The following is a 23634-nucleotide window of genomic DNA, read 5'->3' on the forward strand; positions in this document are numbered from 1 at the left end:
TTTCGATTAAGAAACTTGTAGGAGCTGCAAGCTGTTTATAGTCACCGCTTCATTTATATATGTGCTTGTCACGGAGTCATAATTAATTGAAACATCTTTGAAACTTTATTGAAATGTCTTTTTTCTGATTTATTTGGCCGTATTCACTTACATCCACTCTTCGTGGCCACCCTGTCTCTCTTGCAATGATGGCAGCCTTTCATGTGCTGCAGGGCAGTCCATGATGTTTGCATTTCCCATAGACACACAGATTTCCTTTTTCTCTTTTGCACTTACCAATAAAATTCTCAAGTAAATGAAGACCTTGTTGTTTTGTCAGAAGTGGCTCTGATGACCATTTGGCTCCCATATCCCTTAACTGACTCAGTGAGAAAAAATGTGATTTTTGAGGCTAGAATGATTTCCTTTCAAGTGTAATAATAAACTACATAATGCCAAGCCTAAAAGAAGCACCGGCAAGAGAAAGTTCAGGGTTGGCCAGTTTAATCCTTAGCACTTCTTAAGCACATCTGAGTCGAAGAAAACTTTGTAGACAGATAGAAAATAACACATATAGACTCAACATTTATACACGTAATGTAATAGATCTACATTACTGATCAGTCATCTTCTAAGTGCCCAGGTCACGGATATGACCCCCAAGTCATGGAAAAGATCATTGTTAGTCACACAAATGATAGAGTCAGAGGATTCTGCCACGTACTAACCATGTGACCTTGAGAGGGTTACTAAACTGCTCTCAGCCTCACCTCTCTCATCTATACAATGGGGGGAAATATAAGAAACCACCTCCACAGAGGTCTTCAGAGAAGTAAGATGATAATTATAAAAAGTGCAAAGCCTGGCACATAGAAATCACTCAGTAAATATTAGTTATAAATATCCTTAAAGTATGAAATCTCCAATCGCCACATCAGTCCGATCTCTTCCCTGTTTTCCCTAACTTTTCCCGTGGCCTCTTCCCCACATCTGCCCCTCTTGTCCCCACATGCTCCACGCCCCTCCACTGTTCTGCTTACAGCATCTCTCAAGCATCTGGAAACATGAAAGGAGATTGCTATACCAGGATTCCCACGGTATAATACAAAATTTATGTTTCCTTCAGGCAGTCTCTTTTTTTTTTTTTTTCAAGATTTTATTTTTTTCCTTTTTCTCCCCAAAGCCCCTCTGGTACATAGTTGTATATTCTTCGTTGTGGGTCCTTCTAGTTGTGGTATGTGGGACGCTGCCTCAGCGTGGTTTGATGAGCAGTGCCATGTCCACGCCCAGGATTCGAAACAACGAAACACTGGGCCGCCAGCAGCGGAGCACGCAAACTTAACCACTCGGCTACGGGGCCAGCCCCCAGGCAGTCTCTTTTAAAAGAAATGACAATCTATGACATTTCATTGCCACTATTTTTATTAATATGATAATAGTCTGTCTTTCTCCCCCAAGGTTTCTTAGCTCTCACTTTATCCACTTCACATCTTATAAATCCTTATCACTATTTATTTCCCTAAACCCAAACCTTCTTCTAAGTCCTTCCCTGCCTCTATACGTTCATTATGGAAAAGGTCAGCAAGGAAATTATAAAAAGCCCTAAGAATTTAATGACTGTAATTTACTTTTAATTTTTGACCTGTTACAACCTTCCTCCTGAATATTGGCAAGCATTTTGCTACTTCTGTTACAAGCCCATTTCCATGAAATATGATTACAATCTCAAAAAGAAGTCTTAGAGGATTACTAAATTAACATTCTTTACTAATTTCCCAGAAAAGTCACAAAGTTTCAAGTCAAGGAATAATTGTTCTAACTGCCCACATTAAACACTAATCTAGTATCTATAATCTGGCTGAAATCTTTTTCCTGGTTAGAGTTCCAAGAGGTTAAAAAACTGTGACTGTCTCTGGCAAGAGGTTGTTTGGGATCTTTATCGACTGGCTGGTTTCCTAAACATATTGGCTCCAAAGTGTTACAAAGACGAAAAAATGTTTTCCTCCAGCAGCTGAGCCAAAATAACTGAAAAACAAGCAGGGAAGCAGTATGTTAATTTAAAAGATGGTGGTATTAGAAGAGCTGTGATTTCAAAATACAAATCCCACACATTCATTCTGTGGGAAAATTGGTGCACGAATCTCTCACGGTTAGAAGACTGGAGAGAGAGAGAGCACCAAGGCTTAGCTCAACACAGGGGCCTAGAGCCTGGGGATGCCAGCTCACGGCAGGGAGGACAGCCCCGAGCCACCCCGTCTTTTGGCTTCACTGTTGCTTCTGCCATTTAGCTGTGGTTCGGCAAAGGACAGACTGGTCGAGTTGACATCAGTGATTTTAAATCTTCAGAGAGAGCAGTAATTTATCCATTGTAGTTTCTTGTAAGATTGATTTCATTGCAACATCTGAGCCCCTGTATTGATAAATAACCACACAAGGGCAAAACATAGCTGCAGTAACAAAAGGGGCTTATTGTAACCCTGTTTGGCCATCTCCACAGTCTTCTCTTGAAGGCTCCAGTCTGAGACAGTCATTCGGAGGTTTCGCAGGGGACTGCTTCCAATGTCAGTATTTTCCCTCCACTCTGATAATGAACTTCAACTCTCTTTATATTTATACCAAAACATAGGCTCTGGGGTCTACAGGATTACCGTTGGTGATTTTATACAGCAAAACCAAGCAGCTCCATTCATTCATTCATTTATTCCACTAAAATTTACTGAATCTCTATTATGTTCCAGGCATGATACTAATAATAACTGAGATAACCAGAGCTCCCTATCACCCCAAATTAAACATTGCCCCTGGGGAGCTTCCCAGCTGCTGAGAGAAAAAACCTTGAATTAAATACTTAAACAATTGAATACAAAGCTGCAATGAGAGGTACCTGGTGCTATGAGGAAGGCCCCTCTGAGGAAATGATGCTCAAATGGGATCTAAGGGCTTAACATGAGTGAACTTGGTAAGAAGAGACCAGAGTCTTCCAGGAAAAGGAACAGTGTGTTGAAAAGCTCATGGAAAGAGAGAGCACACCATTTATTAGGAGCTGGTAAGAAGAGACCAGAGTCTTCCTGGAAAAGGAACAGTGTGTTAAAAAGCTCTGTGGAAAGAGAGCACATCATTTATCAGGAGCTGAAAGTAGGTCAGTAAGGCAAAGTGTAAAGGGTGAGAGGGAACATTGTGGAAACTGATGCTGGAGCCGCAGGCAGGCACCAGACCAGGCAGAGCCATGAGGGCCCTAAAGGGTTTATCTTATCCTGAAATCAATGGGAAACTAATCCGTGGCATTAAGCAAAGTGACGGCATAATCTGATTTGCATTTTAAAACAATAACTCAAACTGCAATGTAGCAGTGGCCTGAAGCGGAGGCCAGATTAGATACAAGATGGCCAATAAGAGACTATTGCAGAATTCTAGGCAAGAAGTCATTGTCATCTGGAATAGATGGTAGTGGCAACGGTGGAAAATAATGAACAGACAGGAGAAAGAGAAAGAAATTATCTTCACAAACATCAAAATGTCCTTCAGCCCTACTCAATACGATTTCTTAAGAATAATTTGTTTTAAAAGTGAATAAGAATAGCATAGCAAACAAAAACAAAATAGCAGCTACATGCCCAGCACCAATATTGTGGCCCAACTTTAAAATCATATGATCTTGTCATCTCAAGGCTAGGATGAAGTTCTGAGCACCAACACGCCACCCTACACAACACGCTTTGTCGTTAACATCCAGACTCTTTCCTTTGTCCAGTGCTGTTGCTTGCAAGAGACTGATTCTGGGTCATTCTAGCACCTGCTTCCAAAAGAATTAGGCTGCTGCCATGAGGTTGCAAAGGCTTTGGAAGAATAGCCATCCATTCTATAGATTTCAGCACATGTTCATTTTCCACCTGCCATGCTTTGTGCCAGGCCCTGTCTAGGTGTTGCCCTCAAGGGGCTCAGAGTCTGGTGAGCAGAAAGCATATGAACAAATCACTGTTATCCAACAGTACAGCAACAGAGATATATACAAATGTGAAGGGGAAACAGAACAGAGTTTTAATCAACATGGCAGGGCAGCACAGATTTGGGAGAGGGAACTGGAAAGGTTTCACGGACACGAAAAGCTTTAGCTGGATCTTGAAAGGTAAACAAGAATTCATCAGACAAGGAAAGGAAAAACATTCTGGAGAGGGGAACAGCATGTGCAAACGTGAAGAGGAAAAGAAAAAGCATAACTTGTTTTTGGAAATGCAAGTCACTTGGGTAATTACAGAGTATAAAGTAATGATGAGCAGGGGAAGAAGGTAGATGGCAATTAATAAGCTTACATTATCTTTTATTCTCCGAGAGTTCAGATCTTGAATGCCATGTGCCACCCTATGAAGTTTGAACTTCATCCTATAAGTGGTAATCAGGAAGGATTAACTTGTCCAAGACTGACCCTCTGCAGTTCAGAAAAGGAAGTGGCTCCCATTAACGTTCCATGGAAACCAGCAGTGCTCTAGTGCTGAAGACCCACAATCCTGGCCAGTAGCAAAGCTGGGATCTCAGTTCTCCCATCACGCCCTGGAAGAGGCTAGCTCTTGCCCAACTATGAACTGATGGATAAACCCTTTTCTGGCAAGTTATGTCACTCACCTGCATCGGCAAAGCTTGTCCTCTAGCTGCCAATCATGGCTAGAGGGGGCTCTCCATTCCCACAGACATGGAGCTGGTAAACCAGGCCAAACCCAAGGCTTTGCCATATCTCAGTACACAGCCTTTGAATCACACCAGGGGAGGGGTTAGTGCCTGCTGATTACACAACTAAAAAGCCCAGTCCAATTTCAGGATCCCTTTCCTGGAGTCTATAACATCTAGCATTTCATTATTTCTGACCATAAAAAGGCAACAGAGTATCCACTAGCTGCTACTTGTCCTTCTCCATGAGTTTCTCCGCGAACCCTGCTCAGCAGGCTCGGTGAATGTGCTGTTTGGCCACCTGCTCTTGTTTGCATGGCAGGCAGTGAGGAGTGACTTAGGAGACGTTACATAAACAGATTTGCATTTTATACTGAAACACAGGCAGCAGGGTAGAGGACGTTCCAGGGAGGCAAGTTCACAATAGGCAAACTTTTTAGAAAGTTCTGGAATTAGTCCATATAATAGATGATAAACCTTGAACTAACACAGTGGCAAAGAGGTAAAAAAGGGGACGGATTCAAGAGATATTGACAAAATAAAATTGGATTTGCAGAGTAGTTAGTATGGAGGATAGACTCAAACATGAGACCCAGGTGTCCAGCTCAAGTGACTGAGTAGGTCATGGTATCATTACCTGTGACAGGGAATAGAGAAAAGAAGCAGAGGGGGAGGGAGGGAGTTTAATTTTGAACATGTGACCAAGGAGGAACCTGTGGGACAGTGAAGACACTACCCAGTGGGAGAGGGGACTGGGTCTGTTTTTACTCACCACTATTTCCCCAGGAACTAGCATAGTCCCTTGCACACAGGAGTAGTCGCTCAATAAATATTTGGAGAATGAATGAGTGAACATGTATTTTATGTAAAATCATTAAAACTTTAAGAAAGCATAGTTTTGCTGGCAGCAAGGCATATTCATCCAGGTGACAAGTCCAACAAACGTGAAAGGGTATTTCTGATGCATCAAAGCCTTATTTAAAAAAAAAATTTTTTTGAGGACGACTGGCCCTGAGCTAACATCTTCTGCCAATCCTCCTTTTTTTGCTGAGGAAGACTGGCCATGAGCTAGCATCCATGCCCATCTTCCTCTACTTTATATGTGGGATGCCTGCCACAGCATGGCTTGACAAGCGGTGCATAGGTCTACACCTGGGATCCGAACTGGCGAACCCTGGGCTGCCAAAGTGGAATGTGCGCACTTAACCGCTGTGCCACCGGGCCGGCCTCTATTTTAAATTAATTTTGATGCTGATTTTATTTTGTATATTCTCGATTTGAACTAAACTTGATGGATGATATAGAAGCACTATATTTTTTCTTGCGTCCATAAATATTACTGGCCTTTAAGTGTGAGGAAGTCCTCCAACAATCCCCATCTCAGGCATCTGGAATCACCTGCAAACTAGTTACTTCTGTTCTTAATGACCTTGTGTGTTACAGTCAGTCTATGTCGGACCACAACAAGAAAAAACACTTAGGAAGTTTGTATAGTACGGTTCCAGAAAGCACAATACTTGTGAACATGGTATGATCTGAATAATATATTAGACCCAAAATGTATACAAAATCAGAGTAGACTGAACCCTAGGAAGAGAAAAATTTAAGCAAAATAATCAGATTATGTATATTTTATAAGGCGCTGTTAACCAGTGCTTTATTAGTAGCAGACCACCTCGGGTAAAGAGATTATTGAATGAATTTAATTTGCAATTGCCTTTTTCTCTTTTTTTCTCAGCAAAGAGTTAAAACTCTGAGTCTGGGTAGATAAGTAAAACAAAATTAAGAAAAATCCCATTATAATAGTCTTCAGAGTATAAAACATTGGTTATCCTCAAAAAGCACTTCTGTCTCCATTACAGTCAGCAGGCCTCGACCCTCGCCCCATCTAACCTAAACTGCACCACCACACTTATCCTCACCAATATATCAGCACCTTTCTGACAGGCTGCTAACATATTGTCTTAATAAACAATTTGCCCAGATTCTCTCCTTCACTTAGCTTCTGCTCCCTCCGTACTGTCAGCCACCACAGAGCTAGACATAGGAGAGGGAAGGAATCTAATGTTTTTGTCTAAAAAATTATGCTGTATCAGGCCTAATTCTAAGCCTCTATATACAACCTGAACCCACAACTGGGGCCACTGCAGATTCAGCCTGAGCCCTGGGGACTGTGGGTTAATGTGGCTTTGGGATAATGATTTGGGGAGTGGTCACCCAAAGCTGTGGGAATCACCGTTAGGTTATATTGCGTTCTTATGACCCTAGCTTTGAGGTGCGGCTTTGGTAACTTGGTTTCTGTCTTATTTTCAAAACATAGCCCCAGGCTGCCCTTCCAGATTCCTGGTGCTCAGCTCGTACCCAGTTCCAGAACTTCAGTCTTCAGTCTTACTCTCAAAAACAGTCCCTAATTTTGACCCTAATGCTGGGGACCACCACCTTGTCTCCTTGAGTCCCTGCCTTGATAAAATGATCGGTACCCAAGCCTCTAGAAGGGCGAGACCTGCCTTCTTCTGGCCAGTACCTCCCTGGAGGCTGCCAGTTGCCAAAACCACTGGCCCAGTGTCTGGGAACTTCAAGTCAATTGCTACTGAATCTGAATCTCTGGGAAGAGCTCCACCCTCCTACATTCCTCACATCTGAGTTCTGCACACTATTGGTACATCATGTTACCTTCTGGTTACTGCCAACAGGTACCTCTGGTGAGAATCTAAATATCACATTCTGGCTACTGGCTGGACTTTCTTTTAGCCTCCACAGCTAAGTTCACTCTCTTGTCCCATCTCCAGCCACCTCCTTCCCCATCCTGTTAGGCAAGTCTAGCCAGAAGTTCTGACCCTATAGATAACAGGCTATGACTAGTTGGGGCATGAAGGATGACAAGAAAATTGTGCTATTTCCCATGTGATCTAAAGATTACAGGTCAATTAGCAGAAAGAGAGTGAACTGATTTGAACAGATACAAACACTAAGAAAAGTTCTATGTACTTATTTGTATCTTTTTATTCCAAATTAATTAATTATGACCAAATTAATTAAGGCAGAGAAAATTCAGTGTTGATATAATGTCTCTCTACAAGTCCATCGAATGTTATCTTTATGCATTTAAGAGATCTCTAGGAAAGAAGTACAAATGAGCATATCAATAGCAGAAATGAAACAGAGGCCCCTGGTATACCTATAAATACTCAAAACTGAATCAAAATAGGATGGAAATTCCTTTCTACACCTGGACCTTGGCCAGGAAGAAGGACCAAGATGAAAAAAAACCAATTAAAGAAAAAAAAAGATATATCAGCTTTTTCTGCAGGAGAACACTCTGTCACGTTACCAAACCTAAGAAGAAAATGTTACATGGAACCTTAACATCTCCTGAAAAAACTGACCACATCAGACCTACTGGATGAGATTTGACTCGGTGGAAATTGGTGTCATGCATCCTTTTCAACTGTTCCCAAGAAGCTGCAAGTCTGACTCATAATCAGTCTTTGTACTAAATTCTACACGCTGTCAAATGTTTTAGAGAGGTCTACATCACAGCCCGATAGAACATTCCTTACATTTAATTTTCATTTTGCTCTCCACCATGAACAAAATGTGAATTTTCACTAGAGAGAGGTTTTAATTTGCAATTATTTCTAAGTTTGAAAGACAAGCCGTCTTAGTTTACCTTCAGCTACTCTGTGGAGGAAGTCCATTGCACTCTCTCACTTCTAATTATTTCTTTCCTTTCCTACGAAGATAACAGATACTTGGAAGTCCTGTGATGATCCACTCTCCTCATCTTCTCAGTTACAGAGCAATTTGAGGAATAGTGGATATGAATCCATCGTTCAGATACACAATCTTAATTCCCTAGAAATTAATTTATCTCACATTGCACTTTCAGTTCATCATAATTATTATCCAATTACAAGGATACAAATGTACAATTGGCAGAGTCTGCAGCATTCTCCATTACTGCTTTATATTTCCCTAAATCCCAGACTCAACAGATTTATCTCTTCTTACCACTCATTGGCTTGCAAAATTGATTTGACCCCTTTTCTAGTGCTTTTTTTTTCCCAAATGAAAAATCCAGAACCTGGATTTCTCTATTACAGATGTGATATTGTGATTTAGAAGAAATACATATATTTGGTCATTCAGTGGACCAAAATATATTTTTCATATAGATTTGGTCTTAATCCACAGTTCTTGGCTCACAGCTCCCCAAATCTTTGGATTTCCTGAGCGATAAGAGCAATGGGAGCATCTTTTGTCATAATATTTGGTCTCTTGACCTAATGAAGGTGACTTCTGGAAAGCATGTAAGGATGGGGCTGGTTGCCAGGGGAACTCACCGTGAATAGAGGGTTGGAACTTTGGGGAAGGGTGAGGGGCTAGAGGTCGAATCAAACAGCAGTGGCCAATGAGTTAATCAATCATACCTATATAATGAAGCCTCCATAAAAACCCAAAAAGGACGGGGTTCAGAGAGTTTCCAGGTTGGGGAATCAGAATGCTTCCACAGGACACCGTGTGAGGCCCTAAATTCCTCAAGAACAGGAGTACATTTGTTTGGAACCTCACCCTATGCATCTCCTCACCTGGCTGTTGATTGGTATCCTTTAACATCCTTTGTAATAAATCGGTAATCTACCTTGGCTTGAGATTGGCATCTAAAGTGGAGGGCGGTCTTGTGGGACTGAGCCCTTTACTATGGAATCTGACACTATCTCTGGATAGAGAGTGTCAGAATTGAGTTGAATTGTAAGACACGCAGCTGGTGTCCAAAAATTGCTTGGTGGCGTGAGGAAGCTTACACACACACACACACACACTGGAATTGGGTCCAGGAATCCATTTAACAGAAATCAAAATAATGTAACTGATCTTATTTCTCCTTTCAATGCAGGCTACTAGGGAGCTCAAAGTCGAAGAGAAACTACAATACTGAACAGGAAACCAGCTTCAAAGAGAAACCATAGTATTGTAGAGGCTCCTACAGCCTCTGTATCTACACTTCTCAAATGGCTGTAAAAGAAATTTCTCCACTCCTTCTAAGAGTATTCATACAAGGGAAGGGAGAAACCTTAAAATGGTTTCAAGGTGACTAAGTAATAAAAATGAACAACTAATCCACTAGAACTCACGTCTTTTTAAGCAAACAAGTAAACAAAAAAACCAACAAGATAATAAACAATAAAACTTTTGAAATCAGATAGGCCAGGTTTCACATCCCAGCCCTTCCACTCACCAGCTCTGGAACCTTAAACAAATTATTTACCCTTCTCAGTCTCAGTTTCATCCATGAAATGAAGGCAGTAATAACAACCACACAGAGTTGCTGTAAGGATAGAGTAAGACGACCTGTGGGGAAACTGAGGCAGGTAGTACCAGTCAGCACATATAGCGCATTTGCCTAGAGCTGAAATACTGGAATTCCCAGCCTCTCTTGCAGCTAGACATGCCCATGGAATTCAGTCCTGACCACTGACACATCAGCAGGAGTCTGTCCATATTAACTCTTCTGTTTTCTGCTTCTTCCTACTGGGATTCTGGATCAAAACTGGAAGCTTCCTTGCCCATCAGCTAAAGCTGTTCAAACAGGAAGACAGGAGCCCAGGAGCTTGATGGTACCGTGTAGCCATCATCCAGCCCTGAACAACTCACCTCCTAATTCCCTATTGTTTGAGACAAACAAGCATTTATTTGGTTAAGCTCCTGTGTCAGGTTTCTGTATAAAGCAGGCAAATGAAGCCTGACAACATGACGCTAACACAGGCTTGGCAAAGATCTATGTCCACCAAACATTAGTCCCCTTAGTTTCCTTCCAGTCAAAAAGGTATGTGTATGGGAAAATGATTACAATAATACCCGTAAGTTAGAAAAAGAAGCTACAAATGCTTGTAGCTACCAAAAATAAAAAATAAATTAAAAAAATAGCTACCAAATGCTAGAGATTATATGGTACGATGCAAATTTCATTAGCAGAAACAAAAGTTCCTGTGAGACTCAGGGATATCCAAGCACATTACTGCGAAGAAAAAAAAATGAGTATTTTTATTTTAACAAAGCCATTTTGACAAAACTAGTTCAAAATATCCTCCTGGATTTCCCATGGGCCCAGGGCACTGTGGCTCCAGGCTGAGTGGAACACATCAGGGAGCTTATAGTAATCAGGGGAGCTGAAAATGAGTATCTGTCTGGGGTTCATTAATAATGTTTTGTGGTTCTTTATATATGGCCTTGGGTGGATATTCTGAGGTAAAATGACTCACCTTGTTTGCGATTGATGTCACATTACTATTCACACAATTTAAGAGAATGGTGAGCTGACCATGTTTTTATTACACCAAAAGGAAATATTTTTCAGATTATATCAGCACAGTTGTGGTTTCTAACATTCCTGCTACTTCCCTGCTCCAAGGAAATTTATGCTTTCTCTGAGCACAAATATGTTTTAGGCCAAAATAGTATTTACTGGGTAATATCTACAAATGTGGGCCCATGCGGGCTTAAAAGGGATGGTCCTGGGGCTGGCCCGGTGGAGCAGCGGTTAAGTTCGCACGTTCCGCTTCTCGGCGGCCCGGGGTTCGCTGGTTCGGATCCCGGGTGCGGACATGGCACCGCTTGGCACGCCACACTGTGGCAGGCGTCCCACATATAAAGTAGAGGAAGATGGGCATGGATGTTAGCTCAGGGCCAGGCTTCCTCAGCAAAAAGAGGAGGACTGGCAGTAGTTAGCTGAGGGCTAATCTTCCTCAAAAAAAACCAAACAAACAAAAAAAACCAAAAAAACAAACAGAACAAAACAACAAAAAAAGGGATGGTCCTTGGCAAAGCAACAAGGTGTTGATCCCAACCGAGGAGATGGAGGTGTTCTCAAAGTGGGAAGGAATACTTACCCTCACACTGTCCCCTCCAAACACACGCACCTGTGCATGCACACACACACACACACACACGCACACACACAGACACACTGCATACTCTAGAAAACCTATGTGAGGGTTAAAATTTGGCCCTTCGTGCCTAATAATATTCAACAAATATTTCAGCAAAATATCTTTATAGAGCCATTTGGAAACAGCTGCATCAAAATGACCTGCTTGGTCCCTAGTTGAAGCAAGGGCACCACAATGGTGCAGCACAGGTGGGACATAGACAGGGAGCCCTCGGCAACATGAACAGCCGGAAATGAACATCTATACAGAGTGGGAAACACTGCCCCAGGCACAAAAATGAAAAACTGTTCTTGTTCCTCAAAAGCTCACAAGACGGCATTGAGATCAGCAGACAAAAACTTTTAGAAAACTGTAATACGTAGATATGTACAGTCATTCGTCGCTTCATAACAATGGGGATACAGTCTGAGAAATGCGTTGCTAGGTGATTTCAACACTGTGCAAACATCATAGAGTGTACTTACACAAACTCAGACGGCAGAGCCTACTACACACGTAGGCTATATGGTACTGACATTACGGGTCCACCATCATAAATGTGGTCCATTGTTGACTGAAACATCATGCAGCACATGACTATAGTTAAGTAGATAACTGTATATGAGGCAGAATTGAACAAATTTGATAATGAAGCTATGGGAAGTCATGGAAGGTCCAAATAAGAAGTGACTGTAATTAAGGAGACTCAATGTGGCATCTCAAAGTACACAGATCTCAACAGGACTCTCCTGGACCCTCCAGCCCCGATTCAGGACCTGCTAACTTTCCACGACAGACAGAGAATCTTATCCTGCATCTTGACAACAACAGCAAAAAAAAAAAAAAAAACCAGTGGATAAAACTCGGCAAAGGAATAATAACAATAATAACGATGGCTATTCTATATTGAGCATTTAGGGGAAAAGTTTAACATGTAATTAAAATAAACATTAAATATATCATTAAAACTGTGATATAAAATTATACATCTGAGTTAGAGAATGGGTGATTTGGCATTATTTTGCTGAAACTCAGGCAAAGGAGGAATGCTTTGCTCAGCTGACAACACTGAGCCTAGCCCACCCACCTGCATTTCTGCCTAATCAGCACACACAACTTTCTTCCCACAGGGAACATGAACGAAGCATATCAATTAACCAGCAACTTGGCTTCCTGATAGCAAACTAGAAATATTCCACTAAGAAATAAGAACGCTGTCAGGGATGGGGGTATACACCATCCTTTTGGTTGATGCAAACCGATTTTTCAGGATTTCTATAAATTCATTCATCCTTTAAGACTCTCAGCAGAAATATACACATGTAACTTTTTTGAAAAAATGTACTTGACTTGGTTCAGCCCTTTGTAATGACTATGTACACACACAATGATGTAATGACTTCTGCTTCCTAAGAAAAAAGCATTTTTCCTTTATTATTCAGGGCCAGTTCCTCGGTCTCACACCTGGCACAAAGAGGCACAGAATTCATGTGCACACATTTTAAAAAGGAAATGTTTCCTGCTGTCCTACTGTTGCAACTGACAGATAAGATGGGAGGCTGGTTTGTATTTCTTTAATCAGCTCTTTTCTTCAAATCTATCTTCCAGCACAAAGTTAGAAGTCAGTTAGTACGACTGAAAGCCCTCATCTCTAGAAAGCCTATTTTGGATTTCTTTTCAAATTTTTCCATTTGATGAGCTGTTAAATGAATTTGCTTCCTTATATCTTCTTCGTTTCATAGCGAGTTGATATCAGTTTTTGTACAAAGAGGAGACCGCGGATTGGCTTACTCAACCTGTACTCCAACCTTTTTCTAGCTTCCTGCTGAAGCTTGATCGTTTTAAAAACTGCCTCTCTTGGATCTCTTTGCAACTCGAGTTCCAGATGTAAATTAATCTTACCCATTAGAAGCACTTGAGAGAGGCTTGGAAGCAGGAGGCGAGTTGGAACCCATCTTCCTGGCCGTGTTTCTGTTGGAGGCAGTTGTGGCCATGCTAATGGCAATGGCAGCTGGGGCTCTCTAATCCCTAAACCACAGTTATGGCAGGAGGTTCTTGAACTAAGTAATTCCAGAAGCCACCTCTTGACTCCCACTTCTCTACTCTTCTAATGATTTTGTGAAGTGTTTGATTCCTGATATGAACTTTCTTTCTGCTAAAAATACCTAGGAAGATTTCTGTTCCTTGCCTTAAATGCTGACTAATGGAATTATACTCTTCATTCCTCGGTCTGAAGATGCAAGATATGAACCAGGACAACGTTAACATGAAACATTTACATAATGCTTTGTGGTTTACAAAGTGCGTGGACATGCAGTATATAAATTGATCCTGACCACACCTCTGAGGTGGTAGGACAGGTACTGCTCTCTCCCTTGTACAGATGAGAAAGTTGAGTCTCAGAAGAGTTAGGTGACTTAGCGAGGCATTTAGCTAATAAGAGATGGAGATGAAATTCAATCCCACATTTTATGACTCAGTCATTTCCTTTGACATTAGGAAGCCTCCCAGGGACAAATGAAGAAGAGAAAGGACATGGATGCTGGCAATGAATTAAACCTTCTATTTTCTATTTTAAAACACAAACTTAAAAACCTTATCATTAAACTCCAAAACCATTAAACTGGACTAAAATACCTAAGGATGAACTAGCAAATATGGGCTCTTTCATGGAGAGTGTGACTTTGGATCTGGTAGGGCCGATGCCTCAACTTTATAGGATCCCTCATTTGAAGGCTCTTTGCTACTAATACCGATACTTGAAAGCTTCAGTCCTGTTTTCCAACTCTGTCTATAAACTCTCTCTCTGCACAACCATCTGGCCAAACCAAGAGTGGCTTGAAGACTTGGGGAAGCCATGATTCATTTCTCAATTTCTCCCTAACGGCAATTTCATCTAAGATCCACTCCCCTCTCCAACTAGGGCTCCACACAAATAAAGATTCCCTTTTGCCCCCACTTGCTGCATAGCTATATTTTAGTAAAACATTTGATTTCTATGCTCAGGAAACCACGAAGGAAAAGATTAAGTAAGCAAAGCTTGATTCAGACCACTTCAAAGGTGGCCAAATTCTTTCTCTCCATATCCACCCACTCCCCCACTTCATAGCAGTAGTCTAACCACAGGGTTAAGATTCAAGAGCTCTAAGAAGCAAACTTCTGACCATATGGTCGCCACTCCCGGAGAGCAACATCAGGCCTAAGAAAACATTCCAGTTTTGCAAATCTTCAAGATCATTCCACAGCCAACCTCAAAACACTAGAATTCCACAACTCCCTGACCTTGCTTTCTTCTCTGCTTGCCTCCTAAAGTCTCAGACATAGGACTCAAATCAGAAGGGCTAGGAAAATTGTTACTCTGTAATGTCCTACTTCTGCCCTTCCATCAAAATGTGATGGATTTCTTCACAAAAAATGACAGCTATAAAGAAAAACATTTATAGTTAAGAAGAGAAAAAAGAAGATGAAAAGAGGGAGATCTGATGAGTTAGGCCAACTCAATTATCACCTTCCTATGATATTAAGACACAGGAGAAACTATATTGAAAGGCAACAAACTCTATACTAACCTGGGGGAAGAGAGAATAAGTTGAATTGTCAATGGTGAATGAGTATAAAAACTCCCCATCATACCACATGCTCTTCCCCATGGGGGAATTCATTTTAGTCATAGCAAAGAGATGAGCGGGGTCACAGCAGTCCTCCATCTGTTTCCTAGGAGAGAAAATAGAGAGAGAAAGAACAGCAGGTTAAGTGAGCAGCAGTCTCATTCACTTGTCATTCCCACAGAGATGTGCAGCCTTACCTCAGTGCCAGCTCACAAAAGCATCTGTGTCTCCACGGTGATTAGACTACTATTAATTCACTCTTCCAGCCATCAGCATGCATGACTGGAATATTTCATAATAAAAAAAAGTTTAAGAAAATACATCAGTTCTCAGATGCAACTGACATATGTCCAAAGGCAAAAACAATCATTATAATTGCAGATGGATTGATTGATTTCAACATCCAGGTCCAGAAAAGACTTGGATGGCTAACTTGGGAGACTCTTGAGCTGCTCAGCTGCAGCAGAAAGGCATCTTTATGGTGATTTCACAATCAGCTGGGGACGTCCAGTGACGGGGGACTTGACGTGAGCTGTGTGGAGCAGGGAGTGCACAGAGTGGCCCCAAAGAGGGTGCACTGCTCCAAACTGGGGACGAGATTAAAGAACAATCCCTGGAAACTCTTAAACAGAAACAGAATGAGAGAAGTGATGTGATTTCAGACACTGGCGAAGCAACCTGCCTTCTAACTGGTCAATCCCGTGGGCCTTCTCAGTTCTCATTTTGTCTGACCTCTGAGTAGTATTTGACACAGTTGAACACTGTGACCTTTGTGAAAGTCTCCTCACTCCCTTAGTGTCTGAAACACCAGGGTCTCCTGGGTCACCTCACCCTTTTGGGCTGGCTCACAGGCTGCTCCTCTGCTTACCCCTCAAATGGAAGCCCTGTTACATTTCTACGGGCCAGTTTTTATATTCTCCTCTAATTAAAAACCTGTCAGAAACCAAGCATTTACTCACTGAACTTTCAGAAGTAAAAGATCTTATTCCTCAGTCCCACCTCTAGAAAGACCAACAAAACTGTTGATGTAAACCACTTCTGAATAGTGCCTCCGCACAGACCTGCTTGCTCAGACATCTTAGCCATCCACAGTACAGAAGCTTAGAGCTGAAAGGGGCCAGTAATGTGGAGGATGTGGGTTCAAATCCAGGCTTTGCCACTTACTAACTCCATAACTGGGGAATGTTCCTGGGATTCAGAACTGGCCTCAGAGAACTGTCAAAGTGAGAACTTACTGAGAACCTACAAGTGGAGCACCTGGGAAAAGTTCAATACATGTCATTGTCATCACACAGCCCCAAGCTTACTGTAGAGATGAATAACCCAGTCAGTGTCTGGGACGGGCCTCCTCAGCCTGAGACCATGGCGCTCTTCCCACCCTACGGTGCTTTCCCTGGTGCTCTTTGGTTGGCATCCCCTTCACAAAGGTTTCAGTACAAAGGACAGGGAAGAGGGGCTCGGGCAGCAAGCCTTCATCTTATCACAGTTGCCAGAATTTGCGTCACTTCTTGCACCCACATCATCCTTCCATTTCTCACCAGCTGTGCCTCTTTTCAGTCCTCCTCCATCTTCATTAACTCTTAGCAGCGAACAGAGGTAGAAAAGTTTTATAGTGAACTGCCTACACTTTGTCTAAAGAGCATCCCAGGCACTTTATATAGTCATCATAAAACAGAACTGGACATGGCTTAAGACTATCTTTAAAAATGAGGAGAATTATCACAGGCATGACTCTAAACTTTGGGGGGTGAATAAACTAAACTTTTGAGCCCTACGACATGGCTGGTGACATCTTACCACTTGTAGCCCTTCCAGTAACTCTAAGAGATAATTAAGGGAATTATTATTATTATGACTCCCAGTTCACATCTGAGGAAGTGGGATTAGAGCCATTACAGGACTTGCTCAGGTCACAGGAGTCTGAGTCTGGGCTTTTTCTTCTCTGCATGCTGCCTGCCCAGAACCATTTCACTTCACCTTAACTTTCTCTTTCCTGAAGGAACGCTTTGTAAACACCAGCCAAGCACCTGCAATGTACCAAGTGCTTTCACAGATATTTTTCCACTTAATTCTCACAGGGAGTGACCTTGGAGCTAGAAAGCTTTAAGATTCTTTTTTCGGTAACTTATCTTGGGTCACATAACTAGTGAAGTGGTGGGACGTGGCTTTGCTCCCAGGCCTTTTATCTTCTGTCTGGTACTTACTTCCAACCGGATCATTTCACTCACCTCCAAATCAAGCTAAACTTGCCATTCAGTACAAAATGCTACTGGAAATTCAGGAGAAAAATCTGTTACAGCCACATAATAACACCTCATTTTGTCTAGTACCTGGCAGCTTACATAACATGTTAACATCGGTTTCCTCTTCTCATCCTCAAAAAAACTAAGAAGAATATAGAGCTGATTATATTATCCTAAACTTACAGACAATGAAGCGCTCAGGCCAAGAGCAAGTTCATTAGGTTAAAAAATGTTTGCTTAATTATTGATAAGACGTGTGTTAGATGGACTCAAATTCACATCTCTTCCTACAGCATCCCCCTGTTCACGGCAATCATACCTTTAATGGGAAAACCAAATACTTAACAAAAAATGGAAACTGTCACATGTATACAAATATTTTTAAAAATACAAGAGTTATGGCGAATTCATGATCACCATATCGCCATTTGCAATATGGGAGTGGTTTTCCTATCTTAATCTTTCCAACTTTTTCCTCCATCCAGAATGCCTCCCCATCTTCCTTCTGCCACGCCCATCTCTGGAGGGTGGTCTAAAAGGACCACAACATGAAAGTGTGCACATTCCCTGTGCTGAGTGGGACCCCACACTAGCTCACCAGCTATGCTGGCTAGAGCAGCAGCACCAAAAGGAGTTGATGGAATAGTAGTCAGAGCAGTCTAGAAGTAGTCATCATGATTTTGACTGAGTTCTTACCTAACACTGTGCTGGGTTCCTGAGATATAAAATTAAACAAGAAACCAGACCTATCTTCAGAGAATACGCTCAAGAATGGGGCAACCAACAAGCAAGTCACCACTTATGTGTGCAGCAGGATGTGACCAGCACCATGACAGATGTGCACAGATGCCTGCGGTTGCTCAGAAAGACGAGGGCATGAAGTCACACTCAGGCTTCCAGGAAGGATTTCCTGCTCTGAGATGTGCAGCCTGGGAGGAACTGGCAGGAAGAAGGAGGAGGTAAGTCACTTCAGGCAGGCAAGCTGCTAGAGAGGCATGAGACAAGAGGCACTCCATCAGAGTACTCAACACAAATATTAAGTCTGTGATCTCTAAGAAATTGTTGAGTTGAATAATGCATTTCACCTCCATCCAACCTGCGGGTGATCCTAAAAAGAAAATATATACCAGCTTTTAGAATTTATAGCAAATTTGGTTCCCATACCCTTTCTCATGCTTTGCACTGATGCTATTATCTGCTTCTCTTTGTGGCAGACAATAAAATCACAGGGTCAACAAAGCAAAAGTAACTCCATTTTTATGTTTAAGTTTAAATTTGAAGATTATTAAGTTTCAGTTGAGTGTGAGTTGAGAATTGGAGTAAAAGTTTAAATGCATTTTATTATTCACATTCAAGCTTCAGCAGAGAGCTCCTATCAAATGATGCTATCATTGCATCACGAAGGTAAAAACTGAGGAAGCCTGGAAGCCACTTGCTAAAAACTCACTCAGGTTCTTGTCCCCTCCTAATGAAAGCCGTGTATACCAACTAAGTCAAGAAGACCGCATTTGTTTATTGTGTCTATGGACCAGGAAGACTGAGGTTCTGGGGAAACTAAACAGGCAAAGAAAGGTGAAGACTCAACCCCTCAGTTAATAATGCCCAGTGTCAGAATGAACCTTGCTGAGACTCTCTCGGATGCCATGTTCAACGCTTTGGTCACCAGACATGAAGAAGGTTGGGAGGCTGCCACTCCAATCACTGACGCTATTGTGCCCCTTCCGAGGAATGAGTGAATTTGAAAAAGGAGGGGTGAAAGAGAGCTCTAGTTTGGTCTCAGTATTTGGCCAAAATTTGCTGTTACACTTCAGCTTTAGACTCAGCTAATGGAAGGCTGAAGAGTTAAGTTGCCAGACATCCAATTCAATGCCATTTCTGGCATCCCTGAATGTGTATGTGACAAATGCTTGTGTGACCAGGCACGTCACTATCATATCTAAAGAGGGTATCAATGTGAGCAACACAAACAGAGCGTCATTAGAGTTTATTGTTTATAACTGAATATGCAATTTGAAATTCTGATAAGCAATTTAGAAGCAAATGGAGTGAAAATCTCTTTATGTGCTTTATAGGTTGAAATTCCATCAGTCAGATGAAGCATAAATGTATCTTTAATATTACAAGAGGAAAATGCTGCAATAAAAAATTTCTTGTGAAAGTTATTAAATTTTATGTACAAAAATTATGAAGAATTATTGACCACATAGGAGAATATATCATCAGTTAAAGGAAATTTTAAGAGAGAGTGTGTTTGGAAGTTAACTTTAGGAAAGATACAACATCATTTTTCTGCCAACAAACATTTATAAAGTTTTAAATAATAATATAAGACAGAACAACAGAGTTGAGATTACATGGTAACTCAAATATTTGTAAATTATTTGATGTACTAGCATACAAAGTATTGAACAAAATAATCTTTTTATTTGAGGTACTAGCATTCAAAGTATTGAACAAAATAAACTTTAAGAACTATATTTAATTTTTAGTTATTTAATTCCATTCAGACAATGAGTTGTTCAGGAGGAAAACAAGTCCTAGTCAAGAACTCTTCATATCTTGTTATGAGGAATTAATAGTTAAATGCCAAATTTGGCCCTAAAAATTCTATGAGAAAGAAAAACTCTAAAAACAGCATCATGAGAAATCCTCATGCCCCAGTCATAACAGAGAATTCCTCATTCTTATCCCTCTTGCCTGCTTTATGCTTCTCTACAGCACCTAACACTATTTATATGCTATAAGCTTAATTTACAGTTTTGTTTATTGTCTGCCTCCCTGAGTCCCAGAATATAAACTCCATGAAGGGAAAGATTTTTGTCTTCTGTTCAGTGCTGCATGCCCCTCTCCTGAAATACAGTGAGCAGGTGCTTAAGAAATGTTGACTCAATGAATAACGAGGAAGAAAAGAAGTAATGTTAGAGAAACAAGAGAATCTCAGTGCACATTTCATTCTCACTAATCAAAATTCAAACTGAAGAAGTCAGTTCCTTATAGTTTTATTCTATGGAGACCAAAAAACAAAAGCTTGTCAAGATAACTGCTATAGACAGGTAAACATTTTCAGTAGCAGCAGATCCAGGATTTTTGAGATTTTCTGAGGGTGAATCCCAAGTTGCTGATATTGTGCACTAAACATTAATCTGATGAAAGCAAGCACCCGTTTAAGACTGCAGACCTGTGGCACAGGGACAGTCCACGAGCTGATGGGGCTGATAAATCCTGTTTCCTTCACCACAGCATCAAACTTTTAAAATCTGACTTTTAAAATGTTTGATTAGGTTTCAGCTTTAATCTTGTCTCCAAAAAGTTCTTTCTATTCTAGCGATATCTGCCTTCAGTCAATTATTGATTTTAACATTTGGTTTTTGGCCAAAATGTGCACCTAATGCATTTCCTCCAGAAGCTAAATCAATAGTCCTATTGTAAACCGTCCTGTGTTGAGCTCCTAAAATTCCTTTTAGACCATTATACGTTAACTGCTTGGGTTAATGTCACAGAGCCTCAGATGCATTGCTGAAAACGCGCCCATGTTCCACATCAGAGGCTAGTTTTGAAATTGAGGTAACATATACAAAGCCCTTAGAATATTACACGGTTTCAATAAGGTTTCGATCCTATGTTATAACTGCATTCCAGATATAATTATTAATAGTTACCCACCCTTCCATTTCCAATAAGTCCCTATTTGTATGATAAATTATATGTTCACTCTATTGTAGAAACTAAACAGTTGGCAGCCAATAAAAGAGGGCTTTTCTCTTTTTTTCACTGAAGTACAATTGACATACAATATCATATTACTTTCAGGGATTCAATATTTTTATACATTATGAAATGATCACGACAATATGTTTAGTAACTATCTGTCACCATATAAAGTTATTACAACATTATTGACCATATTCCCTATGCTGTATATTACATTCCCATGACTTGTTTATGACTGAAATTTTCTACCTCTTAATCCCCTTCACCTATTTTACCCATCTCCCATCTCCCTCCCCTCTGGCAACTGCCAGTTTGTTCCCTGTATCTGAGTCTGTTTTTGTTTTGTTTTGTTTGTTCATTTGTTTTGTTTTTCAGATTCCATATATAAGTGAAATCATATGGTATTTGTCTTTCTCTGTCTGACTTATTTCGTTTACCATAATATCCTCTAGGTCCAACCATGCTGTCACAAACGGCAAGATTTCATCATTCTTTTTTATGGCTAATATTCCACTGTATAGACATATATATATATACCCCACATCTTGTTTATCCGTTCACCTATGGATGGACATTTAGGTTGCTTCCATATCATGGATATTGTAAATAATGCAGCAACAGAAAAAGAAGGCTCTTCTTTAAGTGAAGAATCTGGTGGCCTAGTGTGAAATCACAGAAGTTTCCTATTCTAAATAACTTAAATGGTAGATTTCACAGAGATTACGGAAGGACGGGTTTGGGCCATCATAAAGTTATTTTTCCTCCTGACTTGAAAGGAATCTTTATCTTAAATAATCAGTTTTGAAGCAAGTTTAAAATTCAGGAGTCACTGTTGACTGAGGGCCCAGGATCTAGAACAAGAATTTGCAGAAGTTGCTCTGAAGTGAAGGAGAAGCAGGGAGTGGGAGCAAGTGATGGCAGCCCCATCTCTGGGGCAAAGGCGATACTTTCTGTCCACAGTATAGTCCCCTACCATGGCTTACATCATTGACCTAAGAGATTCAATAAACACACTCGATATAGGGTAAAGGTGTATTCATTGTATTTTTCTGCAAAATTCTCTTGAACGGAGTGGAGAAGAAATACTTTCATTAGATTACTGCATAAAATAATGTTTTCTACAAATACAATAAAAAGTCTTTTCAAAGATTACTCTTCTGGATAATTTGCCAGGATTACAAAATAGAGAAAAACAGCTCTTAAGACAGCAAGTAATCTTTTATTTGGCAGCATTTTACTCTTCACATTTGAAATGACTGCATAATAAAGGAGAAGGGTTCCAAAGAAACATAGATTAGTGCCATGTGTAGTTGTATTTCTCTAAAACAGGCAGAGCATAGTTAAAGGAGGAACTTTTGGAACAGAACTATTTCAAGGATGATCCAATTTTCCCTAATACATATTTGTTTTGTAATGTACTTAAGTACACATGATTATTTGAATTAAAGAACATAAATTTTTCCATGAAAGATTTCAATGAATGCTTATCTTCAGTCTTCTTACTTATGCTTACTTGTCTACATAACTAGAAAGACTCTAATACTGTCCTTTGAGAATCGCCTGTTTGCTGTTTTAGCATCTGGAAGTGACTCGGCTCCTTTGGACAGCACTCATTTGGTTCACTCAACAAATATTTATTGAGTACTTTCTACGTGCCCAGTGCTGTTCTAGACACTAGGGGACAGTGTGTGTGTGTGTGTGTGTGTAGGGGGCAGGAATACCTTACTCTCTTGAATGTGAATGGAGAAGCCAGACAAACAAGATAAATAAAGTATGTGGGGAAGGGTGGGAGTTGCAATTTCTAACAGGGAGCTAAGTAAGTCCTCAATGGAAGTGACATTTGAGTAAAGACCAGAAAGAGATGATGAAGTGAGCCATGTGGCTATCTGGGAGAAGAGCATTCAGGCAGAGCAAACAGCAAGTGCAAAGGCGTTAAGGCAGGAGCATATCTGGTATGTTCAAAGAACATGGAGGAAACCTGAAGCTGAAGTAAAGAGAGGACGAGGCAGGCATGTCATGGGAAGAGGATCATGTAGGGCTGTGTCTGGAGAAAGGAGGAGAATCTGCCCTCACCACCAGCCTTCTTGTGGCATCATCCACCAACCCTCAAGAACAAATCCAACTCTAAAATCATCCAAAGACATTTGGATTTTACTGAAGTTGTGTTGGAGGGGGTGGGCTCACCACACTGCAGGAACTTCACAGTCTCCCAGTGATGACCTGTCTCTCTCTTACACATAGTTCCACCATTTCCTCTAGCCACCCCCCAATCCCACATTCTCTCCATCACATCTCTCTTATCCGGAGCAATTTCATTCCATTAGGCTCTCCAGTTTTGAGCCCTCATCCCCCGTAATCATTTATGAGCATATGTAGGTATGAGAAAACTCATTAAACAAACTCTTTTTGGACTTTTTTCCTCTTTTGGAGAAAGGAAGGATTTGAAAGACAAAGAAAATTTTCCTGTTATATGTTTAATCTTTATGAATAAAATAACTTCTC

General features: G+C 40.8%; 1 protein-coding gene across 1 annotated transcript in view; it reads right to left on the reverse strand.

Annotated features, from left to right (window-relative positions):
- Window positions 1-23634, reverse strand: part of ST8SIA1 (ST8 alpha-N-acetyl-neuraminide alpha-2,8-sialyltransferase 1) — a 158793-nt gene that overhangs the window by 85213 nt on the left and 49946 nt on the right. Inside the window, exon 2 of the mRNA XM_070619266.1 lies at window positions 15140-15284. Coding sequence (XP_070475367.1) covers window positions 15140-15284 — 145 coding nt within the window. The remainder of the gene's footprint in view (window positions 1-15139; window positions 15285-23634) is intronic.

This window comes from Equus przewalskii, chromosome 5 (assembly GCF_037783145.1).
Source record: "Equus przewalskii isolate Varuska chromosome 5, EquPr2, whole genome shotgun sequence".
Classification (NCBI taxonomy): domain Eukaryota; kingdom Metazoa; phylum Chordata; class Mammalia; order Perissodactyla; family Equidae; genus Equus; species Equus przewalskii.